A 23,917-nucleotide genomic window follows, 5' to 3' on the forward strand; every position below is an offset into this window, starting at 1 on the left:
TTGCTAATAATCTCAGGATAAGCTTTTCTTTCTCGTGTTGGCCTTGCTTTGTGAAAAGGACAACACACAGTCTGAAATAGGAAAGAACAATAAGATATAAATTATTAATAATAATAGTCTGTCTTGACTGACCAATCAATCAGTCAGTCAGTCAGTCAATCAATCAATCAATCAATCAATCAATCGATCAATCAAATTGGACCAATTGAGTGACCAATCAGTAAGTGAGTGACACAGTCAGTAAAGTGTTCTGTCAGTCAGTTACTTGGTTGGTTGATAAGTCAACAAGCAGATCTTACAATGTAAATATAAAGAGAGGATTATAGCAGCTTTTAGCTTTCAATAATAATTTATAACATTGGCTCTATATGTCAAGTATTTCGTCAACAGTCACAAGAAAATCTTGAAGTACAATCATACCAGGCACTCAATGGGTAGCTCCTTGTTTTACAATATAACAGTACTATTCGGTAGCTAACTCACTCCTCTTCCATAGCATGTTTTTACTGGGATTTGTCACTCACCTAGGAGATAGTTTTTGAGAGATAATTTTTGATAACCAATGCCTGAAGCACACATGGAGACTTGTGAATTTTACAGCGTTAAGCCTTTGACACCCAAACCAGCCAGACTTCGTATTTCACTCTGTCTAACGCCAGATGATTTTACTCATCAATGGGGAACCCCTGAGAGTCAATGGGTTAAATATCAATTACCTTCGCTGTGATCTAAATCTCTCCTCAGGACAAAGGTCATGAAACAAGCTTCGTGATGAAAGCCTTGGAAGGTACAAATACTTGTGACTTTCCACCACTTCCCGAAGTTTTCCACTTTTCAGTTCTGATGCCTAAAAATGACATGACTTAAGTTTCACATACCCAAGGGATGGGTGAGTGGGGGTAACACTCCAGTCTCCTTGGGGATAGAGTTAGAGGAAAATACACTTCACCTGGTAATAATAATTAAGTATTTCAGACCTCCTCATCTATGGGATATGGACTTGGATGAAAACAGGGCTGACATTTCAGATACCAATGCAGGGAACAGCTGAAATAAGTGGTTGACATTTCGGACCTATTAGGGGAGAGCGTTATTAATTTAATTAAGTAGGTGGTAGGGACACAGTGATTACTACAAAAAGCTGTCTCTTTGGGGTTTGACTTGGTGAGTACAAATTACAAGTTGCTTGCCCTTTGGCCTTTTGGGTTAGAAAACAAAGTAAACTGAATTAATTAAATATTACCCCCGGTAAGTGCTCTTGTTTGAAAGTTATTTTGGTCATAAAAGACATCAAAGATCAAACAAAATTTCTCTTTATTTACTGTAACTTTCACCACAACTGTGGTGGGGGTCGCACAACAGAGCGAGGCTCCAAAATTAAGTGCGCCCTTTTTACCCTCCCAACCATGATATACCACAGAAGACAGACCACAACACTGGGAACTACATGCCCTACTCTTTACGAAAAGTGTGCGGGTTCTTTTACGTCACAAAGGATTATGAACATTGAATGGTTGCGAGACGGGACCTCCAGCTTATCGTCCTTATCCGAGAAGACTAGAGAGTCTAACCATTTGCAGATGTAATTGCAAAGGCAGCACTTTCTCCTCAGTTATTTTAAAGACCCTGAGTGTTGGTCTGGCCGGAGTTGAACTCACGACCTCCTGCGTGACAGCCCGGTGCTCAACCAACTGAGCCACCGGTGCGTGGAGAAATTTGTTATCAATTTGCGTAAAACGCTTCTATTTTCCTTCATGAATTATGAATGAGTTTAAAGGGGACAAGTGACATTTTGCTCTTACTGTGACTACAACATCTGGTGCAGCTGCATCATCTTTAAAGATCATAACTGTCGTTTCTTCAGAGTTCGCATGGAATCTCTTCCTGATGGATTCTGCAGAGCCGTCTTTTAATGAAACAAAGCCAAATGACTGTTGCTTATGACTGCCAAAAGCAACAAGCTGATAGAGTAGTGAAGGCAAAAGTTTTTGTGAGAAGAGAACTACACCAGGTTTGTTTGTTCCACTTGTATCCAGGAAAGAATCCAAATTCTGTTTTGTTACCTAGATGAAAAATTAAAAGTTTAGAAAAGTTCAACATGATTTTGTGGTTTTCTACACGTACCTCATAAATTTAATATGCTTTGCTGAAACAATGCCTTAAAATGACACTAAGTACAGTAGGTACAAAATTTCAATTGCAATATGAAAGTAAGTTAAAAAAACGTTTCTATTCAAAGATGAAACTTAAAAAATAGCGCTTAAAGGGCAAAATGATGTAACTTAAAAAATTAAAATGAAACATTGCAATAATGCCCTTACTCTTCTACAAATCAAAACAAGTTGAAAACAAAAAGCATTTACCATTTGAATCAGTCCACCAGGGAACAATCCAGTTACAAAATCTTTCAATCTTTGCTTGGTAACCGATCCACTGTAGAATGAAATGTATCCATTTATAACACCAATGATGCTTGGAACATGCCTTATGCCCAAAGCGTCAGCAAGACGTGGACTACTGTTTATGTTGACTATGCCGATTCCCATGCCATTCTTTTTCATGCCATGTGTTGTATCTTCCCATATCTCTTCAATTTGTGCACCTGTCAACACATAAGCACATGTATCATAAACTTTTCTATTATTTTTAGTGGTACTCCTATAGACATTGTTTTTTTCTTTATTTATTTGTTTGAGCAGGTTGAAGTTTTGGCAGCTATTCAGCTGATGTGGACCTGCTATACCGACATACCCATATACTAACAGAGTACAGCCACAATACCGGGAACTTAACTCTACTGTTCTCGAATAGTGTGTGGGTTCTTTAACATCCCACAGCGAACTAATGAACATGGAAGATATTTGTGAGATGGGGTTGATGATTTATAGTCCTTATTGGAGAAGACTTGAAAGTCTAACCATTTGCGGATGTTAGTACGTGTACAAAGGCAGCACTTTCTCCTCAGTTATTTAAAGACCCTGAGTGTTGGTCAGGCTGGAGTCGAACTCATGACCTCCCGCATGGCAGCCTGGTACTCAACCAACTGAGCCACCGGTGCACGGTGTTACTGTACATTTTTTATCTACCTCTCATGGCTTCATAAGTTGAAGGGATGCATGGCTCTATCATTTAATTAACACTTCATTGTTTTTCGAGTGGGATTTAGAGCACAGGACTGAGTAGTTTAAATGGAAATGGCTTAGAGGTTTCCACCCATAGTCAAAAAATTGCAAAGTTAACATGAAACTAGATGATATGACAAAAACAAGTTCTTTGATGTTCTTTCCATGAATTAATGCATCTGTGTAACCATTGATGTAAGGATGGACATTTCTTTTAAAACATTCACTCACAGGCGAAACACCAGTCTGCAATAAATTTTATCAAATATGGCTTTTCACTGCTCATTGGTAGAATGGTCTTGTAGTATGTTCTATAGTCGATTTGTCCAGGTGTTGACCAACTGTTCTGGAAAGGCATTCCATTGAAAAAGAAGCTAAAGCCACTATGAGGATCAAAAAATGGACTTCCTTGTTTTTGACCATTTCTTGGTTGCGTTGTAGTGCCGTACAAATCAAAGTGCTGCTTCTTTTCCTTATCAGACAAAATCTGGAAAAGTAAAATTTCATCAATATATTGACAGACAACCTGGCTTTGAAGAATACATTGATATTGGTCTGGTAAAGGAGAGGAGATTGCCGTGTGCAAGTTAATTTTCCAATATAAGCATCTCACCTCATGAGCTTCATTTATTTTAATAAACATTTCTTGTGCTTCCGGATCATCATTCTTGTCAGGGTGCCTACCGTATAATAAAGGAAAAAAAGAAATTTTAAACCTGTCAAGGCACAAACGAGTATTATTTAGTAGTCATAGCTAGACTTGCCAGAGTCTTGCTGAAACAAAATGACAGTGATTTTTCAGGCTTTAAATGTAGCTGGTCAATTCCGTCAACAAGGTAAATTACTATCCAGCAGACAAATCCTAGTAGGAAATCCAATGATACACTATAGTTTCTCCTGGATAAGCTTCAGTAGCTTCAAAAGTAATTTCCCTTTTGCAGAATCCAGTGCGAGGGAAAATTTACCTTTACAGAAAATAGAAACAAAGGGACTTTGGGAACAAAAAACTGATCTGAAAAAGAGGAATTCGAAGGAAATGTTACCAGTTTCTGGCCATTTTCTTATAAGCTTTTTTTATGTCGTCGTTGCTTGCAGATCGAGGAACACCCAGTATCTTGTAAGGGTCTTCATCAGCATCCAACGATTCTAGACACGATGGAAATTGAATCAGAATCAAGCCAAACAGCAAAAGATGCCTTAAAAACAAAGTAGTTTTCATTTAGGAGTCTTGGAGATGAAAACAGAAGATGACAACAACGTCGTCGATTTTCGAGAATATCAGATTAATTTCTTCATGGAGAAATCCGCTGAGGAGTCAATAAACTGCGCCAACGGAATGTCCTGTCAGCTGTTATCCCCATGTGGCTATGCTCTTCTCCCAAGAGACAAATGTCCACGTGATCAAACTTGTAAATTTCGAGGTTCGCCATTTTTCTCTCGTCTCAACCCAACGAAGAACTTTGCTAAGCTCTTGCAGCATCAGCTGAAACTATTATCAGGTACCTTTGCTGTTATACAAAGGTTTTTTCAATGAACTTTAACCTGTGTTTTTGGTTTTGTCAAAAATTAAAGCTGCCTGCGGTGCTCAGCAGCGAATCACGACCAACTACATACATAGTACTGAGAATTTTTTATCGTGTAACAACGCATTTTGTTTGAGATCTGCATGGGTATCATTCCTTCCCACGCCCAAAGTTTTAATTGAATGGAACCCTGAAAAAAGCAATAAAATCTGAGACGATCTTATTAATATTTTCCCCTGCAGAATTGCAATCAGGATGTCGGAAACGTTAACTTTTGGACCTGAATGGTGAGTTGACGCAAGAAAAAATCACAGTCACTTGTTTGCCAATTGTTTCGAAGTGCAACTTAATGTAACGAAATTATTTTTTGTCAGTACAGGATGCTTTGTTGTTGTTGTTGTATCTTTTGCTTATCCACTTCAGCTGATTGATAATTTTCAGCTGATTTAAATTAAACCCTACGTACTTTGCGAGGGTAATCCTTCAAGACAAATTAAGTTTCGCGCTATCTTAGTAAAGCTTACATGCCCTTAAATACGCTTTGTTATGAGCTAAACTTTTTATCGCCGACAATCGTTTATTTGACACGCTAACATCTGTAGACATCTAAACTTCTGAAACTTTGTGCATGCATTATTTCTTTTAGCAAATGTGACCAAAGTGTCCACCACAGGATTTTTCTTCGTTCAAAAGGTTTTGAAAAAATTAACTTAGATAATGAAGTGTCAATAATTTAAGTTGAACAGTCTTGCAGCCAATTTTTATGCACTCTCAGAAAACGTTGGCACAACTGACCTTACTTGAGCATGGTGGTAATTTTATCTGTGCAAAGCAAACCAGCAGTGATGTGTTCACCAGTCCAAAATATTTTGCTATGTTTATTACTTAACAATTAGACCCGTAGCCCTTGTGGGCTACGGGTCAATAGCCCATGAGGCGAAGCTGAGTGGGCTATTGACCCGTGGCCCTTGAGGGCGAAGGGTCTAATTGTTTTAGTATCACCAAACTAGTCGGAAAGAAAAGGCAATAATAAAGTTAGCAAATGCAAGTTGAAGAAATATTTATTTGGGAATAAAACAAAAGAAAGCGTCACGCTTTTTGCCACTTGAGGACTATTACTAATAGTCCTCTAGTAGCGTAGCCAATCAAAATGTAGGATTTGCGTTAGTCCACTAGTTGGGTGATACATTTTAAACAATTGTTGTTTAGAATGTATCAGTGTCCTGCCCCTCCCTCCCAGAAAAAGATTGCTAGATTTTGTGCCAGTGTAAAAAAAGTACATTGGCTTTGGTAAGGTGAATTACGCAGCGCAAGGAAGGCAGCCACATTCCTTTTAAGCTTTTAATAATATATCATTGAATTTTTCCCTTCCAGGCTCCGTGCCCTGTCAAGTGGAAACAGTGTCACATCCCCTCCCCCCTCCCCTGGTCCCAAGTACAAACTTGCTGAACATCGTTATGGTAAGGAGGAGATGCTGGCTTTATTCAATGAGGAAGTAAAGATTCCAGAAGAGCTGGAGATGTTTGAATCCGTCTGTAGAACTAGACCCGTTCTTCCTTTGGCATTCCAGCCCTTGACTGAAGAGGAGCAGGTATTGCATGGCTGCATTTTTTTTCTTGTGGTATTTCTTATTTTTCTTTTAAATTTTGTTTTGTTACAGCCATCAGACAGAATACCTAATAGTATATTAACCTGCAGAGTGATTTTGTCACTCAAAGGAAAGTTTAAGAGCAACTGCTGCCATAGCATCTCCACTTAGTGGAGAGTTGTTTCTAGTGCTGCTAGCGACATCCACGATATACAAATAAAGAAAACAATTAGCTGTCCTTTTATCAGATAAACATGTGTATCTTTGTAATTGTACGTCTTTGCAAACTGTACTTTGTTACTGGCTTGTGTTATTATATCAAAACTCTTTTGTAGGCATACCCGTTGGTTTTGGGGTGGGGCAGAGTCCCAGGAACTTGCTGTGACTCACTGTGACTGTTTCTACAAAATTAATATGTTCCTACATTCCACCTACACATCACATAATGACTTTCTTCTGATTTTCGTAATAGATTGGTCTTTTTTCACAAGAGAACAATGTTCCAATGTTAATTTGTGACCTCTCACGGGAAACGTACCTAAAGACTTTTCGTGAAACGGGTTACACACATGGCTCCTGCATGGGAAACAGACAAGTTAGAAAGCCATGCACTGGAGTGGTAATACACTTAGTAGTTGTGTTTGCAATAGTGGATGTCAAAAGCGGAAAGTAGGTCACAAGTCATAAGTTAAAATATCAATAGGCTTGAGCTATAACTAGACAGACAAGCTGAAAGGACGATCTTTTGAGTGAGTTTGATCATTAAAAACAGTTTGCGAAAAGAAAATATGGAAATAGACCTAAACTTAATTGCACATTTTATCAGAAGATTGGCATTGAGTTGTTCGGTCGCAAGTTGAAAAATTGATCGTAGCATCAAAATATCTCTTTCTCTGGGCTGCGGTGTATTCGAGCGAAAGGGAGTCAGTCAATTTTTTTTGCGCGGAATTGCAAATAGCAACAATGCATTCATAAGGTTATAGTAAACTGCTGTCTTTTTCAAGGGCAAAATTTACGCTTGAAGTTGATGGGGAGTAGTCTGAAGTCTGGGTCCATGGTGCGCGATTTTATTCCTACTGACCGCATTGTAGCCCACCGACAAAAGCAAAGAGTCTACGATAAACCTTTTACAATACTTTTAATGCACGGAAACTGAAACTGTTAGCGGCAGAGGATGATTACACCTTTTCTTACATCATAAAGATTAATCCTCAAAAATTGAAATCAATGAGCGATTAATTTTTCAGCCATTAAAACGGTTGCAAAAATCGCACAAGCATGTTGCATCCTTTCCTTGAACGGATGACTAAACAGTGATTGAAAAACCAAGTCGTGTGAACAAGTGGATGTTTCTGCCACATAAAAAGAATGGAAAATTTTTCCACACGGGCTGGCAAGTCGTGCACACGAGTGAGCAAGGCCGTGTGCAGGGGTTAAAATTATTTCTGCGCGGCAACCACACAGAATTCAGGTCACTCACGGAAAGCTGTTAGGTACGTTTTCCCTTGAGAGGTCACATTTTATTACTCTAATATCATACTTCTAATATTGGTTGTAATCACATTTCAAATTTTGCCCACTGCATTTTAAGTAGCACATAGTCTATAGCTGTAGCTCTTTTAACTGGTACAGTGTATTGTTGAAACTTGAAACAAATAATTTGTTGTTATATGTGTGGTTATGATGTTGAAAAATGGAAGCCTTCTGTTGGTGTCAGCATTTGATGTACGAGCTTAAGTTAATAATGTCATTAGCTTTGTTACAGTGTACCTGTGCATCATGACTGACTGGATAGGTCCTGTATATTTATGGGATTTAGCAAACCTACTCGTTCTAAAAACCATTTCAAGAAATACATTACACAACACAAAATTACAAAATAAAAGGATGAGGAACCATAGATAAAATCACACCGGTTGTATAAAATCAGTTTTACTCATCATGTGCAAGAGGGAATGATTGCCAAAAGCAAGAGGTAGTAAATGTAGACGAAGAGCTAATTTTAGACAGCATTTGTATGTTATTTAGAATATTATTATACCCATTGACACCTAAACCGGCCAAAACCGGCCGCGCGCGATGACCCCTGAAATACCTAAACCGGCCAAAACCGGCCGTACAAAATGGCGTCTTGATCGGAGTTGATCTTAGGCCTCTACCCAGTCTCCCTTAGGAAATCTAAATTTTTTGTTGTTATGGAGATTTAGAAGGATAATTGACCAATCATTTGCCGTGTTGTGAGCATATTTTGACAGCTGATAAGAGACCCCACAAGGGCTGGCTTTTTGCCCTTTCGATCGCGCGATCAAATTACGCGAAAACAACAGCCGATGCGCTAGATAGCGCACCGAACGATGGGGATATTCATGCTTTTTTTTCTCGGATTCGGAGGATCTAGGGATCTAAGGGATCTTTTATGGTTTTCCTGTAAGAGGAGGGGATATTAGAAACAAAAATTTTGATTTAGATGGCTTTAAAAGTGACGAAGAAGACGGTGAAAACCTAGAGACCGATGATAAACAAGAAGCTCGCTGGAATGATCAGCTCGATAGTATTCAAGTTCCAGATTTCGTGGCAGCCACTGCTCGGTATTTCGTTTTTGATAATCAGAATGAATTAAATATTTTTCCTAGTTTTCATAGGAGATGATCTATGGGAATTAATGGTAAACGAAACGAGTAGGTATGCCTGTCAAAAACTGTTAAAACCCCCGGGCGCATTACCTTTTTTCATGGAGTAAGCCGCGCAGAATTAAAGGCCTTCGTAGCAATTAACGTCATAATGGGCATTGATTTGCTCCGAAATTTAGCTTTATATTGATCAACCGATGGATTTTTTGCAAATAACAAGTTTTTTTTGTCCTAACATAAATTGGTAATCGAAGGAATTTTCACCTTCGGCATACCTCGGAAGATCAGTGTCTTCAACAAATAAATCAATCCGATCGTGCGTTTATATTCCGTAAAATGCGAGAATACCTCCAGCGATTTTCTCTGTTGGTTTTCTTGTGTTTTGTAAGTTATCTTTCAGTGAAAGTTTTCGAAAGAGCACTTTTGTACACAATTTGACCTTGTTTGTTCTCTCATGAAACATGATAGTGATCAATTAACTAAATTAATCTTGCGGTTTTGTGCACGTGTATTTCGACAAACAGAAAGCTCCTCGTGAAATTTTGTTTCGGCAGCGGCGTTTGGGCATAATTTTTGCACTTATACCTGCAAGAAAACAAAGCGATTGGAATAAATTTCAAGAAATTTTTATCCATTGAGTGGTTAGATTTAACTGTAAATTGCACAAGGCATATTTTGAGTTATAATATATATTTTTCAAGCGCTTTGTTTAGTTAGCGATCAAAAACTTTCTTGATTGCTTAACGCGCGCTGCTTCGAAAATTCTACCTTTACATTTCCAGTTGAGCCTTAGGACGTGTTTTGAATCACTTTTTAGCAATATTTTTACATCATCTGGAAGTTCACTGTTTCTTCTTCAAGGTGAACTTAATTCTAGAACTCAGTATCTTGTGTACATTTACTGCGCATATGGTTTATTTTTAACGCTCGCTTTCCAATGCAAAACCTCGAAAATTTCCCAAGTTATCTTGTACAACACAACAGCGCACGCGAATTAGTCCATGGGTTAAGGACATTCATGCAAAAATCTTCCCACATTGAAATTTGTTTCATTTCTCGCCTGAAGTAAGGTCAAAAACTGCTTATTCCAAAAATGAAAAAAAATTGGGGGGTTCACTGACTCTCTTCCGGAGAAAAAGGCAAGGGAAACATTTCGATAGATGGGTCATCATAACGAGTTGTAGCCTCGTCTCCTCATCCGCCGAAAATCATAAAAATAATATGTTAGATTGAAAGTTTCTGTGCATAGAAATATAGGAGTGGGTTTTTTAGATAACTGCATGCCGCTAGGGACGTTGTAAAGAGTAGAGTTAAATCCTTGATGAGCGTTTTCGCAAGCGCTACCTGTTGTAACCACTTCCAGAATTCAGGACACAAGGAAGGAAAATTAAAAAAAAAAAGATGACTTCTTACGTTTTGTAGATTGTAAGAAGAGCGAATGATTTGTCGTAAAAAATAGGGGTCACCAATGATCCAAACGAGTAAAATCGATGTGATGTTGCAACGCTCTTGGAAAATTGTTTGTCATGATTTTGCGTGAACTGTCGGGAAGGACTGGAACCCAAGACAGGAATGATCAATGAAAGGTCTTTGTAAAAAAAAAACTTTCTCGAGCATAGCAACGAAGTTTCAAGCAGGAGTTATCTTTATTTGGTTAGTGTTTTGTATCATAATCTCTCCATGGCCATCATGCTCATCTTTTAGAGTGTGGATTTTGTGGAATATAATCTCTGACCGTTTCCTCATAGGTATGCACTATTCAAGTGGATGAGGAAGACAATATAATTCTGCTCTATTTACATAAAAGTTAAGGAAAAGAACTTCAAAAACATGCATTCATTTTGAACTAAGAAGTTCGTAGCGTAATAAAAACATTTTCAAAAACCAACCCCATTAAATTCATGCAACGTTGCTGACTAAAACTAACCTTCCTAGAATTTTCAAAACTTTCAGCCACTACTCAATTTGCAACCTTTTCCAGCCTCCCGGTCCTTTCTCTTTAGTGTTTCATGATGAGTTGGAAATAATGTGCCATTACTTTGCGGGCCTGGAAATTTTTCCCGGCATATTTTGTCACCATAAGATCTTAACTGATGCTTGAAGTAATGCGTGGCATATTACAGTCGCGTTACCTGCGCAGTAAAAGTTGCGCACAAACAATTAGCGTGAACCTCCTTAACCCTTAAGATGTGAGAGAAGTAGAGGCGAATAGTAAGCTCTCAAATATAACAACATAATTAATGTTGTCACCGTATACTTGATTTCCAGAGAAACTCAGTGGGATCTGTGAACAGCAATGCGGTATTGAAGTTGATGGGGCGTGGTGGAACACGAGGAGCGGGTGCTCCTCGGGGAGCAGGGCGCGGAGGACTACGGGGTATTATTAATATTATCGTCACATCCACAAATCTTTGGTGATTTGATAAAACAGTTCCTGTTATGGCACAATATAATTTATGATCTGTGTTGTGTTCATCCACCCATAGGTCGTGGACGAGGTGATGGAGGATACGTACGACAGACATCTTACGAGGAAACCAGGGGTGAGGGGGGAGGGGGATTTGGGCGTGGCATGGACACTCGTAGGCAAGGGTGGAATGAAACCAGGTTGGTAGTGCTGTATTCTCTTACCTTAAAATTAGTAATGGTGATTGGTTATATTAACACAGTTGGTAGAGCAGGGGATTGCCATGTGAAATTTCATGGGGTGAACTCTATAAATAATAAATAACAGGTACAATATATTATATCTGTTGTGCACGAATTGGATGGTGTGGTCAGGAGTCAGTTTGACTGGTATAAACATTTTTTCCGCTCTCATCTGGACTCCAGCCCAAAATGTTCATAGGCGCAAGATCTGATAAACCATAACAATCATCAAAGTTTAATAATTAATAATTTTATGATTTATTCCTTTGAAACTTTATTTATTTAACAGCGGTCGTGGAGGATTTGAAAGATCGCCAAGCCTAAGGGAATCAGGTTTGTTTCATTTTGGTTTGACATCAACAATATTTTGGTAGTGGGGAGCACTATAGTTATCCTAAGGAATGCCAGTGAGTTAACATTTCTGTCTATTAGCTGCAGGTCCATCAGGTCCAGGCAGAGGAGGCTATGATCCATCACTATTTCGTCCTCGATTGTCAAGTGACACTTCATGGGAAAGACCTGAAAGACGTTCAGACAGTGGGAACTGGAGATCAGGGGGGGCAGCTGTTGAAGATGATGACGGCTGGAGGATATCGGGTCAAAAATCCTCTGACAGATCTGAAAAATGGAGAGGTACTCTGAGGGGTAATAAGGCTCATTATTGTAATCAGCATCAGACAGAATTTGAATGAAACAAAACCAATGGTGATAAAATTGTGATATCCTTCTCAGTCCACATGGTTGTTTTAAAAGGAACAAGTGAAGGAAATCTCTTCAGTTTGGATGATGGTGCTTTTGGAGTAAAAAAGACAAAAACCATTTCCAGCAATGGGCCAGTTTCGTATTCTAACGGTTGGACTTGATCTAGCATGAAATGGAGGCTAATGCAGGCAAATTAATTTGCATTTGAAAAGATTTGCCCGCATTAGCCTCCATTTCATGCTAGATCAAGTCCAGCCGTGAGAATTCGAAAATGGTCTATTTTTGGCAGATGAAAGTTGCCATGCTGAACCACTGGATGACTTCACATTGACAACAGAAGCACTCCATTACACAGGGCATCTGACAGGATGTGGTGATGCGGATCCACATAATTTCCTAAAATCTGCATCCTCCTCATAATTATGATATTTTCCGCATAAAACTGAAGAAATGCCTGATATTAGTGATAGAGCAGCTGCTTACCATCCTTACAAACATAAAAGCCAAAGAGATTGACTATTTTGAAACGCCTATTTTTCTGAACATTGAAGAAATCATGCCGTTTCCACACATTTTTCGGCAATGAGCCTGGAAACCAGTTTTGTAATATTAACCCGCATTATATATACGTGTAAGAAACCGCTGAAAATGGTGATTGATTGAGAAAATGGATCGCGGCCCAACCACATTACAATTTTGCTCCATATCTCCAAGTTGAAACAAAATTCATGATGAGAAACGACATGATTTTTCATTTTTTTATTTACTTTAGCAAAAGTTGCAGTGAAATGCCAACTGCAAACCCTTTTTATTCAACGGTAAAAGCTGGTCTGCAATTGGCGTCTCCTCCAGATTTTTTAATTGTAGAGGGAAAGGTCACAATTTAGAGTCTTGATTTACCATAAGCATGTAAATTCATTGGACAGGCCTAATTATTAGTTTTATAATTATTTCAATTTCTGCATAATCAACGCATGTTTACGCATAACATGGCCAAAAATTTCTGCATAATCGTTAGTTTTTTTCCGCATCCTATCAGAAGCCCAGATTATAATAATTATTACAATCATCATTATTGTAAACTTATTGCCATTAATCTTTCCATCAGGTGGCTTGACAAGAGGCAGGGGTTGTTGGCGAGGAGGACCAGAGATGTACAGAGAACGTGGCAGCCATCCAGATGAAGAGTGGCAAACAGCCCGGGGTAATCGACGATCTTATCATGACCAGGAGGACGTTCGGTGGGGTGCATTGACTGAACGTCTTCCCGAATGGAGTAATAACGACAGCGATGATCTTAACACTCTAGGCACTTTTGATTCGTCAGGAGCATTTGTTTCGCAAAAGGCAAGCATTATAAGTGTGACTTATTATTTTTCTGAGCCTGTATCTTTATATTGATTCCATTACATTGTTTGTTCCGCTAGCAAAAGGAAGATAACGAAAGAAGTAAGGATGGAGGGAAATCAGATGAACAAAAAGAAAACACAGATAAAAATAGACGAAGCCAAGTAAGTATTTGCAAGAGCAAGTTTGGACCCTTACTCTGAGTGCAAAATTTAACTTGACCTGTGATGTGTCCAACTCCTTCCAGGGTGAAGAAGGAGTTAGACATGTTACAAGGCTCCCCTATGGCCATGCTATGGCCAAGTGCAGAATAGTTTGTATGAGAGTTGGTTTTGGGTCTTTTAAATCAAGTCAACCCAAACATGTTGTTCAAACAGTTTGCACAGGTTGGCTTGGTTTCTGCAAGGTACAGCCACAGACATTTCATTATTGTACATACATGTATTCTTACTTTATGGAATTTGTTTCCTAACAGTCTGAAAGTGACTCATCATTAGCTGAAGACCCTGATGTTTGGAAAGAAGATGATCATGAAGATGATATATTTTCAGACACAGGTGGGCCAGCTGTGGTTTCTCTTTCAATTTTAGACAGGTTTGCTTTGCAAGTCTTGTGTGCACTGGATTTACTCGTTATTTAGTTCTAGGAGACCTCAATAATCTGTCATTTTGGGGTTGTCTGTATTGTAAAATGCATAGAGCTGTAGTAGCACAGGAATGTCGGGTTTTGGGTCAGAAGCTCAGCTCTGTTATAGAAAGCTGCACACATGTCTAGGTATAGTACCAGTTAAACATAAGCAAACCATCAAACGTGCTTCCAACACGTTAAAAACGAAGAGTCAACATGTTTGTCGAAACAGACCAACATGTTTCCCAACTTGTTTTTTCCCAACATGTTTTCCCTTTGTTTTACAGTTTTGACAGCTTTTCATTGTGTTACTTCGGGAGCTAAAAAAAACGACAAAATACAAACTTCCAATAGAGTGGTTTTCCATTGAGTGTCAAAGGAATTAGTGAATTGCTTTGGTTTTGCATTACTTCATTCAGTGATTGGTTCAAAGTTCTGGCGCTATTTTCTCAACCAATCAGAAGTGAAACAAAAACCAGTCGTGGCTCGCGCATGCACATTTTCCCGCGCTTTGTGTCTGCTACATGTAATTACTTCGAGTTTTGATTGGTTTACTGGATTTTCTCCATCCTTTGTGATTGGCCAAAGTAATTACTTTGGTTTTGGTTTTATGACACTTGATTGAAACTCGCTCTAAGTAATGAGTAAAACAAATTAAGTAAACATGCATGATTATTATCAGTTGTCTGAGTTGGACTGAAATGCCTTTGTGAAACAGGAATCATACGAAAAAGGACCACACCACTCTTTCCCAGGGCTGTCAATAAATTTAAAAGTAGCAGGCATATATTTAAAAGTAGGCGGCCATGAAAGTGAGCTTGGCACACTTGACTGAGGATGGAAAAACGTTCTTTCTTGGATGCCATGTTGTTTCATCAGAGTAAGCACAAGACTGGGAACTAGTCAGTTAAACATTCCAGGAATTCCACACCATTGGCACGAACGATAGAGCGCCAAAAATTGGTGATTTATCTCTCAAAAAGGGGAGACGAATGTCTAAAAGTTTCTTCGATGATAATTTAACAAGTATAAATTTTATCTTGATTGGTGGTAGAATGAGACGAAAGTACCGTAAAAGTCCATGTATAAGCCACACCTTTTTCTCAAAGTTCAAATAAAAAATCAGGGTGCAGCTTATCTGCGGAAACACCAGAGGTTGGAGTTTTTTCAGGCCTAATTAATATTCATAAAAACTTATCAAGATATCACTAAATAAACGTTATGAAAGCATAATATTGTTGATCATTAAGCACTTAATGACTGGCCCCAAGGGAAACAAAGAGTTTTGTTTCCCCGAGACCCTCAATGTTCCCCGAGGCAAAGCCGAGGGAAACATTGAGGTCGAGCGGAAACAAAACTCACTATTTCCCGAGGGGCCAGTCATTAAGTGTTTTGTTATACCTCCCAACTCAAAATAGAACAATACACAGATAAAAATTATTTGCTTGACGTCTGCTGGCGTACAGATTTGCTGCCGTTTCAAAGGTGCACAACCTGATCACGTGTGAGTCGAAAGTTCAAGTTGTTGCCCTAGGGGGTCATGAAGTTTTGTTCGCCCTAGGGCGTCATGAAGTTTTGACCAATGACACGTGACACATTCTCCTCCAATCAGACAATGTATTTGAGGTGGGAGCTATAACAATGCCGTTTTCATGAGTGGTCTCCTAAAGGTGCTGTTTGTATCTTGAAGCATTCATTTGCGATTCTTGTTCTCCAAGAGTTCTTTCAAGCGATTAATTTTCACTTTACTTAAACAACTGAGCACCAACCTACAGGCAATCTCCATTCCTCCACAAAGCTGTTTGCATATCTTTCCACCACGTGCAAGAAAACACCAAGATCTTCGCAAGGCAAATGGCTGACCGTTTCATTGTGATGCCCAGACTCCTCTCCACATTTCAAAGCTTGACTACTAAGCACTCATGTTTATCGTTTCAATCACACTTCATGGAGCTTCTTGAAAAAATAATCGCATTGAAAGAACATCTTAAGATTGTTTTCAAGTAAACTCACAAGATAAAAGTATGACAAATGAAATTTCGCTATCTAAAGATGCAATTGATATGAAAGCTCACAACCACGAATTTCGAGCTTCCAAATTGGGGGTGCGGCTTATACATGGACTTTTACCATAGCCAGCTGAAGATAGCTTACCGGTACTAACCGGCAGTTTTTGCTGGCTACCGACCCTTATTGACAGCCCTGCTTTCCAAAAATTAAAAAAATATTAGTATGTGTTGAAATGCAAACACATACTAATACATTTTGTCTTCAATGCAAACTGGAGTACAACTAGTTTAAAATGTACAAGTACAAGGAAAGGTTACAATTATACAAACGTTGGCCGTGTAGCACTTATATTTTAAACAGAGTTAACTGAATAGAAGGTAATGTGAAGTGCTAGATTTCTATCCCATATGAACCATGTGAGCATTAGCCCGACTGATGGAACTGGGCCCACACAAGGACAGAGAAAAACTCTGAAAAACTCTGGGTTCACTTCCCACCCTGGTCAGAGTTTTTCTCTGTCCTTGTGTGGGCCCATTTCCATCAGTAGGGCTAATGCTCACATGGTTCATATGGGATAGAAATCTAGCACTTCACATTACCTTCTATTCAGTTAACTAGTTTAAAGTGTGTTAGATGTTTTGCTTATCTTTGAGGGGTACTGTAAATGAAGCAAGTCTTAGTGTTGTAAAAGTTGTGAGATAATGTCAATCGTTTGTGGAACTGTTAATTTGTCTAGGCACAAAAGATTCCAGTGAATTAGAAACTTTAGAAGCACCAACAGTAATGCAACAACCACCAGCAACAACTGAACAAGCACAGGCAAATTTTAAAACGCCTTCACCGCCCTCAGTGTCACCCTCTACCACGACTGCAGAACCACATTCAGAGGTCGCTGAGCCCTCTAACACTACATCGATATCTGACGTTGGAACGTCGCCAGGAATCTCACAAGAGCAGCACAAAGAGGAGGAACCAAACATGGATCATTTTGCACAAGCAGCAGAAAACCTTGTGGCTTCTTTAGATAATGATGAAGAGGTGATTTTGATTTGTTGTTGTCAAAATAATGTTGAGCTCATGCTAAAAATATAGCAGCACAAAGCACTGAGCGTACATGTTTGTCAAATGCATTTAGCACAACTTGGGTTAGCTTCCATTGGTTACATTGGTACTATTTTACAACCATACAGTGTACAATGTACTCTCTGTGCTGACTTCGTCTATGGAGTTTGTTTTTAGTACTTCTGGTGTCCTTGTCACTTCCTCGTATGTCTTAACCCATTCACTTCGACGCAGTCACCCAGGACACGGGTCCCCAATTGATAAGTAAAATCATCTGACATTAAACAGAGTAATATGTTTCGCTCCTGGGAGTCAATGGGTTAAAACAGAACAAAGCACAGGAAACGCTGTCTGATTAATTAAAGGGCGGTGCCTACTATTGTCATTGCACATATACGTTCTGCGCATCTCGATATACTCGGACTTCCTATGGGTAGTGCTTATTAATAAAACGATATTTTTGCGCGGTTCAAAACCATGCGGAGAAAGCAGAATTTAGCAAGTGCTCTTGGTATCCAAAAAGAAAATTGGGGGTAACAACGCATTTTTCAGAGATAATTAAGCTTCAATTTGGAAAAGAATGCCATACATTGCTTTGTATTTTAAAGCTTTTTACAAATATTGTTGATTACTCATCTTTGAAAAATGGGTGGTTATGGCCAATTTTCTTTTTGGATTTCAATAACAGTTGATAAGATCTGCATTTCCCGCATATTCAGTAAACCGCGCCAAAATATCTTTGAATTAGTAGGCACTGTCCTTAAGTAAAGCTGTGATCCCTTGACATACAATTTTATTTATGAATGTTTTTATGTTGAAAGGACAGTTATTCATCTCATTTAATAATTACTGTTGTTTGTGCTTTTTCTATAAATGACTTGCTCGTCAAGGATGATGTCAAGACCAGCACTCAATCAAAGGAATTTTCAAAGTCTCCACGGTTGCCAGAGGATGTTCAATGGAGTTACACTGATCCACAAGGCAAAGTTCAAGGTAGTTAAGTGTATATTTCAGGTCATTTTGTTCCTTTGGTTAATTTGCAACCAAACTAGGTTGTTTTGTTTCAACCTAGGTCAATTTGTTTCAACCTACAGTCTCGGTCACAAATGTTGTAACACTGACGGAAATTTTTCCCTTCTCCCCTTTCAATGTTGATGTTTATGGGTTCCAATGCAAGAACTTGCCGGTAAACACAACATTAGAACGGCAAACGCAACATTGAAGGGAGGGAGGGAGGGAGGGAGGAGGAGTGTGTTATCAATAGCTTGGATGCCAGTTACGTGCTTTTCAAGAAAGTGTTACAACTATTTATGACCGAGGTTGTAGATCAAGTTGTTTTAACCTATGTAGGTCAGTTTGGGGCAGGTACAAAACACAGGTCCCAAGTCACAGGTCATTGTTTTACCAATACAGAAACAACCCATTTGCAAATGCTAACATTACTTGCTTAGGCCCAAAATCTTTTGTTTAGGCCTAGGGTTACCTTTTATGAATGTTTATCATACTTTCTATATTGGTAAAACAATGACCTGTGACCTGTGTTTTGTACCTGCCCCGAACTGACCTACATAGGTTGAAACAACCTGATCTACAATTGTAGGTTGAAACAAGTTGACCTACATGTAGGTTGAAACAAAATGACCTAGTTTGGTCGCAAATTAACCTAAGGAACAAAATGACCTGCAACATATACATGTAGTTAAATAATGTTGTAACAACCTGAATGGCTTGAGTTAAGCTGTGATTGTTTGAGTGGTTCTTGAAGGTATGTAGGTGTACGTGTATTGGTCCTTATTTCCAAGTGGTATACTGGTTGATGGTAGGGAGCTCAAGGACACATGTTTTTGAGACCCAGAAGAGAACATTTTGCATGCCAGGACAGTGGTGTCTCCCAGATTCTTATACCATCTTCTCCATTGGAGAAAAGATACTTAGCAATGTAAATGTGGTTGTGTGTTAAAAGGGAAAACAGCTCACTTCCGCTTTCCATCCACGTCTCAAAAACGCGCGTGCTTAAGCTCCCTGGTTGAAAACTATCAGGGTTATGGGATGGTTTTAGCTTCGTCAAAGTTTAAAAGTTTTTAGGGATTTCAGCGGCACTTTTTGCATTTTTTAAAGGGTTGTTCCTTCCACTACATGACAGGGTACCCACAGATGATCTGAAGCTGTGGGCAGCCCTTGATTTGTGGGGTTTGTGGCTCTAGACCCAACTCTTATCTGGAACTTTGTAGCTGACAGACTCTTTTAATGGTACTTTGGGCGTACTTTGTGAGAATTTATGGCCATTAGGTTGATTTTCTTTCCAGGTAGCTGCCTTCCATTTTCAGGAGGCAGTGGCTTGACCAAGCAACTTTGAAAGCAATGGTAATATTGTTTTCATTTAGCTGAGAAAAGTGCAATGTGTTTCAGGGCTCGAAATTGTGACCAATGCAATCGCATTTGCAACTTTTTTGTCTTTGCGACTAATTTTCATTTTGGTTCTTTTTGCTAAAATAAACAGGCCTTCTGATATAGCGTGGTGGTGCGATTTCGCACAATCGACCTCAAATCTCATCCGATGGCACAATTCACGAAAAATCGCATAATTCACAAAAGAATGCATACCATTCATAAAAAAATCATAAATCAAGTTTCTTAGGAATTCCTGCATAAATACGCCATTTTAAAGATGATTTACCTTGGCAAAAGGCTAAAAAGACCTTTGTCATCTTTGATTTCGTAAACATTTGAAGTTCAAGGCGTTATTTTGCATGTCGCGGGCCTGGTATGAGTCTCACTCTTAAACAGTTGCCTATTGGTGTAACACAAACATGCCCTTTGTTCAGATTAGCCAATCTGTTCAGAAATATAATGCTGCACATAAAAAGAAAAGCCCAAGAAGCTAGTCGTAGCATGCAGGAATATCAATTATTGATTAATTTATCCTAACTACCGGGTAATGTTGATCAAGATGCATAATTACTGTTCCCTTGTGTTCAAAATGTCTTTAGGGCAGCAAAAAAGTGTTTTTCTTATCCTGAAACCTTACAAAACAAGCTTAAAATTGCTCAGAAAAAAATCACATAACTTACATTATTTATCGCATAATTGGCCTTTCTAATCACATAATCAGCCCTGCAAATTTCGCATAATTTGCATTTTTTCATTGCACCCTATCAGAAGGCCTGAATAAAGAAAGAAAGAAGAAAATTATTTTGTTTCTTGTTGTGAATTTTGTTCAATCTGAAGATACAGGGGACAATATTGTGGTGTAATTTAGCTGCAATGTAACTTGCACATCTCGGTCATTGGCCATTTTCAGTGGTTTCTTTTCTCACAAGTACTGCAGGCTCATTTTGTGTTGTTTAATGCTTTGGTGCGCAATAAAAGACAATACACACAACTTGGGTGTAAACGAGGGGCAGGGAATGTACTGGCAAGGCGCGGATAATACCCACCGCCGGTATGGGCCACCGGATGAGGGGCCTCGGCAACTAGCCGAGGGGGTGCCTCATGCCTGTATTGCAAGGCGGGCATACATGTAGTTGCTGGCATAATGTCCTAGGGCCAAGTTAACCCAGTCCAGCAGAGTAACAATATGCCCCCTCCCTAACGGGGCTTCAACACAGGGCTGAAGGGGTGCCGCAGGCAGCAATTCCCTGCCCATAGTTTATTAAGGATAACTATTAAATAGGTTACAGAAGCTCATAAAGAAAAAATAAAATAAAATACAAGAGAACCAGAAAGCAAAACGGGCGGGAGGGAGGGATTAAATTGCTGAACAGAAAAAACAGAACTAGTTGAGCTTTGGAAATGTCAAACTGAGAAGGCTCGCATGGCGGGATGAATGAAATAGCTAAATAAGGTAGTCACGTGATGGGAAGTCACGCTCTCCTCTCAGGCGCTGCCCAGTATTTGCTTACCAGCATTAACATCTATTTTATTCTAAAATATCATTAAATCACTGGCAATACAATACAGTGCGACGACTTTACAACTGAAGTTTGCGAAATTGTGACTAAATTTTAATGTCTTGTTGCAAAATTGCAACTGCAATTTTTTTAATTTCATTTTTTTAATGCCTGCTTGTTTAGGTCCATTCACCAACTCAGAAATGGCGGATTGGTTTAGTCATGGCTACTTTACCATGGGTCTGTTAGTGAAGAGAACAACTGATGATGCTTTTCAGCCACTGGGTGAAGTGATCAAACAGTGGGGGCGAGTTCCTTTCATACCTGGCCCGCAGCCTCCACCTTTCAAGGTAACCAATAAATGCTAGAATTTTTATTGTGGTTCTGCTTGAGACAACTGCAATGAGATTTGAACCTGCAAAGAAAAGTTTGCAATGACTCCCTTTGACACGCATGCATGTCTGCCACACCTCCTATCTGAGTCTTCATTCAAAATCTTGGCCCCCTTTGAGCAAGTTTTTTACAAATATAATTAAACCTTCTGCTTACACACCATCTGGCTTTGAGGCCATATCCCTTCAATTATTAGTAGTTTGGTGTTGAGGGTATTTCCCAATTTCAGCTGCCATCCTTTCTGGGGAACCCTTTCCCTTGGAGCACTGCTTTGTCTTGTTTCATGGATCTGCAAACTTTAGATGGCTCCAGTCCAAAGTGTTTGTTAGTGAGTCAATTAGTAAGCAGCATTTTGTTGTAGGGTGTTCCTGAACACATTCATCGTCAACAACAGCAACAGTTGATTGCCCAGCAGCAGTACCAGCACTTAATGCAGCAACACTATATTCAGCAACAACTGTTTCATCAGCAGGCTCTCATGATCCAGGTAGCTGTGGACTAATCAAGAGATAAGGAAATTTTGGTTTTCAGGCTTTTATTAAAATCCATTTCAAGCTAAAGACCCTGAGAATTAAAAATGAGACAGATGCTTAGCACATACACTGAAAAAGGATTGTAGAGACCTTAAAATTCAGTTGTACCATGTGCTTGAACTTGAATGTTCTCACAGGATTCATTTATGACTGTTTGCTTCTGCATGGAATCAAATATAATATTATTATTACATGCAAGCAGGGGTTTCATTAAGTGTTAAAGTAGAAGGGACCTTTTGATAGGGTAAGCGGGCACTGTCCTTTACATAGTCTGGCTTTTGATCTTGAGACCTCCTTTGAGCAAAGGCGGGTACTGTGCTCAGCGTAGACGGGTGCTAGTACCCGGGTCATGGATTCTAATAAAACCCCTTATCCAAGGGAATTTCAATTTCATTTCGTGAAACTTCCATTTCTGTACATTTTTGTACCATAGCAACAGCAGATACAGCACAATCAACAGCAGATGCAGCAAGTCCCACAGTCATCCCAGCATACATCTTCTCAAAATGCATCACCACCTGGCACACAGCAATTACAACCACAGTCAACTCAGGGCAGGGTATCCCCTGGGCAACCTCCATCAAGACCTCAAGGCTTGTCACCCCACACAGAATCTATTTGGGGGTCAAACACACCCCAGCAGACAACCTCAGGTAGGTTAAAATAAACAAGTAGGGATTTAGCTGCAACAATACACCATTGGACGAATGCAGCGATGGTATTTTGCCACATGATGTAAATACCAGTCTTGCAACAGAAGAAAATGATAATGTTATGCAGGAAAATTGTTGGTATGCCTGTTGTGCATGTGCACATGCGCTGTCGCTTGTTTATCTAGAGCACGAGGTCTTGAAGTTTGTACTTTGTTTTCGAGTGTGATAAAATTAAATCATTTAAGTTTCATTGACTTTATTGTGGACTCATTGTTCTGAACCAATAATCCTGGAGAACAGATAATGCTTCCTTAACTTTATTGTTACCCTTACTGTTGATGTGATTAATGAAAGAAGTTTCCTCCCTCAATTGAAGTACTGTGTAGCATGAAATTTTTGTGGGACTTTCATTTTGCGGATTGGTGATTTTTTTAGGTTTGCGCGAACAAATTTTTGCGGCTCAGATTGACTGAAATTTCCTCTTTGAACTAATTTTTTTCTTCAACGTTTATTACTTTTTTCGGTAAAAAACCCCTCAATCATCGAGAACGGGTGGAAAAAAATGTGGCATCCTGGAGAAAATGGTGTCCCTTCGGATGACCCGTTCGAGCAAGTTTTAACGTGATCTTTGATTGGCTGCTTTGAATTCGTTTCTTGTGCTTCAGATACGTTTTGATAGTAGCAACCCCGATTGCTTTTTCTCAATGCAAATATCTTTTTTACCCCAATGTACGATTTAGTAACACAAGTGCATTAAAAGCTATTTTTAATTATTAAATTCTAAACCTCAGTTAATGCATTTCTCTTGCTCTGATTGGTTCACTCAATCTCGGTTATCAGCACATGTGCAAATTTCTGGTTTCTAAAGAAACTGTGGTGCTGCGTCGGTGGGAGAGTGAAACAGGAAATTTTGGTTTTATCAAACGTGTTGATAAAGGTCGAATTACGTTTACGGTGGTAATTCAACCTTTATCAACATGTTTGATAAAACCAAAATTTGCTTTATCAGCTCATATACCTTAGTCTGACCATAATTGTATGGCAATTGATTGTGCTTAGCGTTGCTAAACTTAAATCTTTTTCCCCGGAAATCGAAATTTCTCTCTGAATGAGGCAATGAAAGACCTTTTTGTGGAAAGTTTGGATCAATTCCAACATTTGGAAGTACGGGAAAGGCAAGAAATGTTT

General features: G+C 39.1%; 2 protein-coding genes across 5 annotated transcripts in view; one reads left to right on the forward strand and one right to left on the reverse strand.

Annotated features, from left to right (window-relative positions):
• Positions 1–4,437, reverse strand: part of LOC137998006 (dnaJ homolog subfamily C member 16-like) — an 11,069-nt gene extending 6,632 nt beyond the window's left edge. For 2 of the 3 annotated variants that reach the window (XM_068844387.1, XM_068844386.1), the window contains exons 1-7: positions 4,166–4,437; positions 3,736–3,802; positions 3,354–3,609; positions 2,364–2,602; positions 1,803–2,063; positions 717–847; positions 1–71 (exon numbers count right to left, since the gene is read on the reverse strand). The exon at positions 1–71 is cut by the window's left edge and continues 137 nt beyond it. In XM_068844387.1, coding sequence (XP_068700488.1) covers positions 1–71; positions 717–847; positions 1,803–2,063; positions 2,364–2,602; positions 3,354–3,609; positions 3,736–3,802; positions 4,166–4,341 — 1,201 coding nt within the window. In that variant the 5' untranslated portion in view covers positions 4,342–4,437. The remainder of the gene's footprint in view (positions 72–716; positions 848–1,802; positions 2,064–2,363; positions 2,603–3,353; positions 3,610–3,735; positions 3,803–4,165) is intronic. The other variant, XM_068844388.1, reaches the window with a different exon arrangement.
• Positions 4,438–4,507: 70 nt separating this feature from the next.
• Positions 4,508–23,917, forward strand: part of LOC137998004 (GRB10-interacting GYF protein 2-like) — a 36,465-nt gene continuing 17,055 nt past the window's right edge. The window contains exons 1-15 of one of the 2 annotated variants that reach the window (XM_068844384.1): positions 4,508–4,621; positions 4,888–4,932; positions 6,020–6,236; positions 11,132–11,240; positions 11,350–11,470; positions 11,802–11,845; positions 11,945–12,145; positions 13,323–13,561; positions 13,642–13,725; positions 14,037–14,118; positions 16,935–17,236; positions 18,151–18,253; positions 21,334–21,500; positions 21,905–22,030; positions 22,510–22,729. In XM_068844384.1, coding sequence (XP_068700485.1) covers positions 4,901–4,932; positions 6,020–6,236; positions 11,132–11,240; positions 11,350–11,470; positions 11,802–11,845; positions 11,945–12,145; positions 13,323–13,561; positions 13,642–13,725; positions 14,037–14,118; positions 16,935–17,236; positions 18,151–18,253; positions 21,334–21,500; positions 21,905–22,030; positions 22,510–22,729 — 2,047 coding nt within the window. In that variant the 5' untranslated portion in view covers positions 4,508–4,621; positions 4,888–4,900. The remainder of the gene's footprint in view (positions 4,622–4,887; positions 4,933–6,019; positions 6,237–11,131; positions 11,241–11,349; positions 11,471–11,801; positions 11,846–11,944; positions 12,146–13,322; positions 13,562–13,641; positions 13,726–14,036; positions 14,119–16,934; positions 17,237–18,150; positions 18,254–21,333; positions 21,501–21,904; positions 22,031–22,509; positions 22,730–23,917) is intronic. The other variant, XM_068844385.1, reaches the window with a different exon arrangement.

The sequence above is a fragment of the Montipora foliosa genome, chromosome 3 (assembly GCF_036669935.1).
Source record: "Montipora foliosa isolate CH-2021 chromosome 3, ASM3666993v2, whole genome shotgun sequence".
Lineage (NCBI taxonomy): Eukaryota > Metazoa > Cnidaria > Anthozoa > Scleractinia > Acroporidae > Montipora > Montipora foliosa.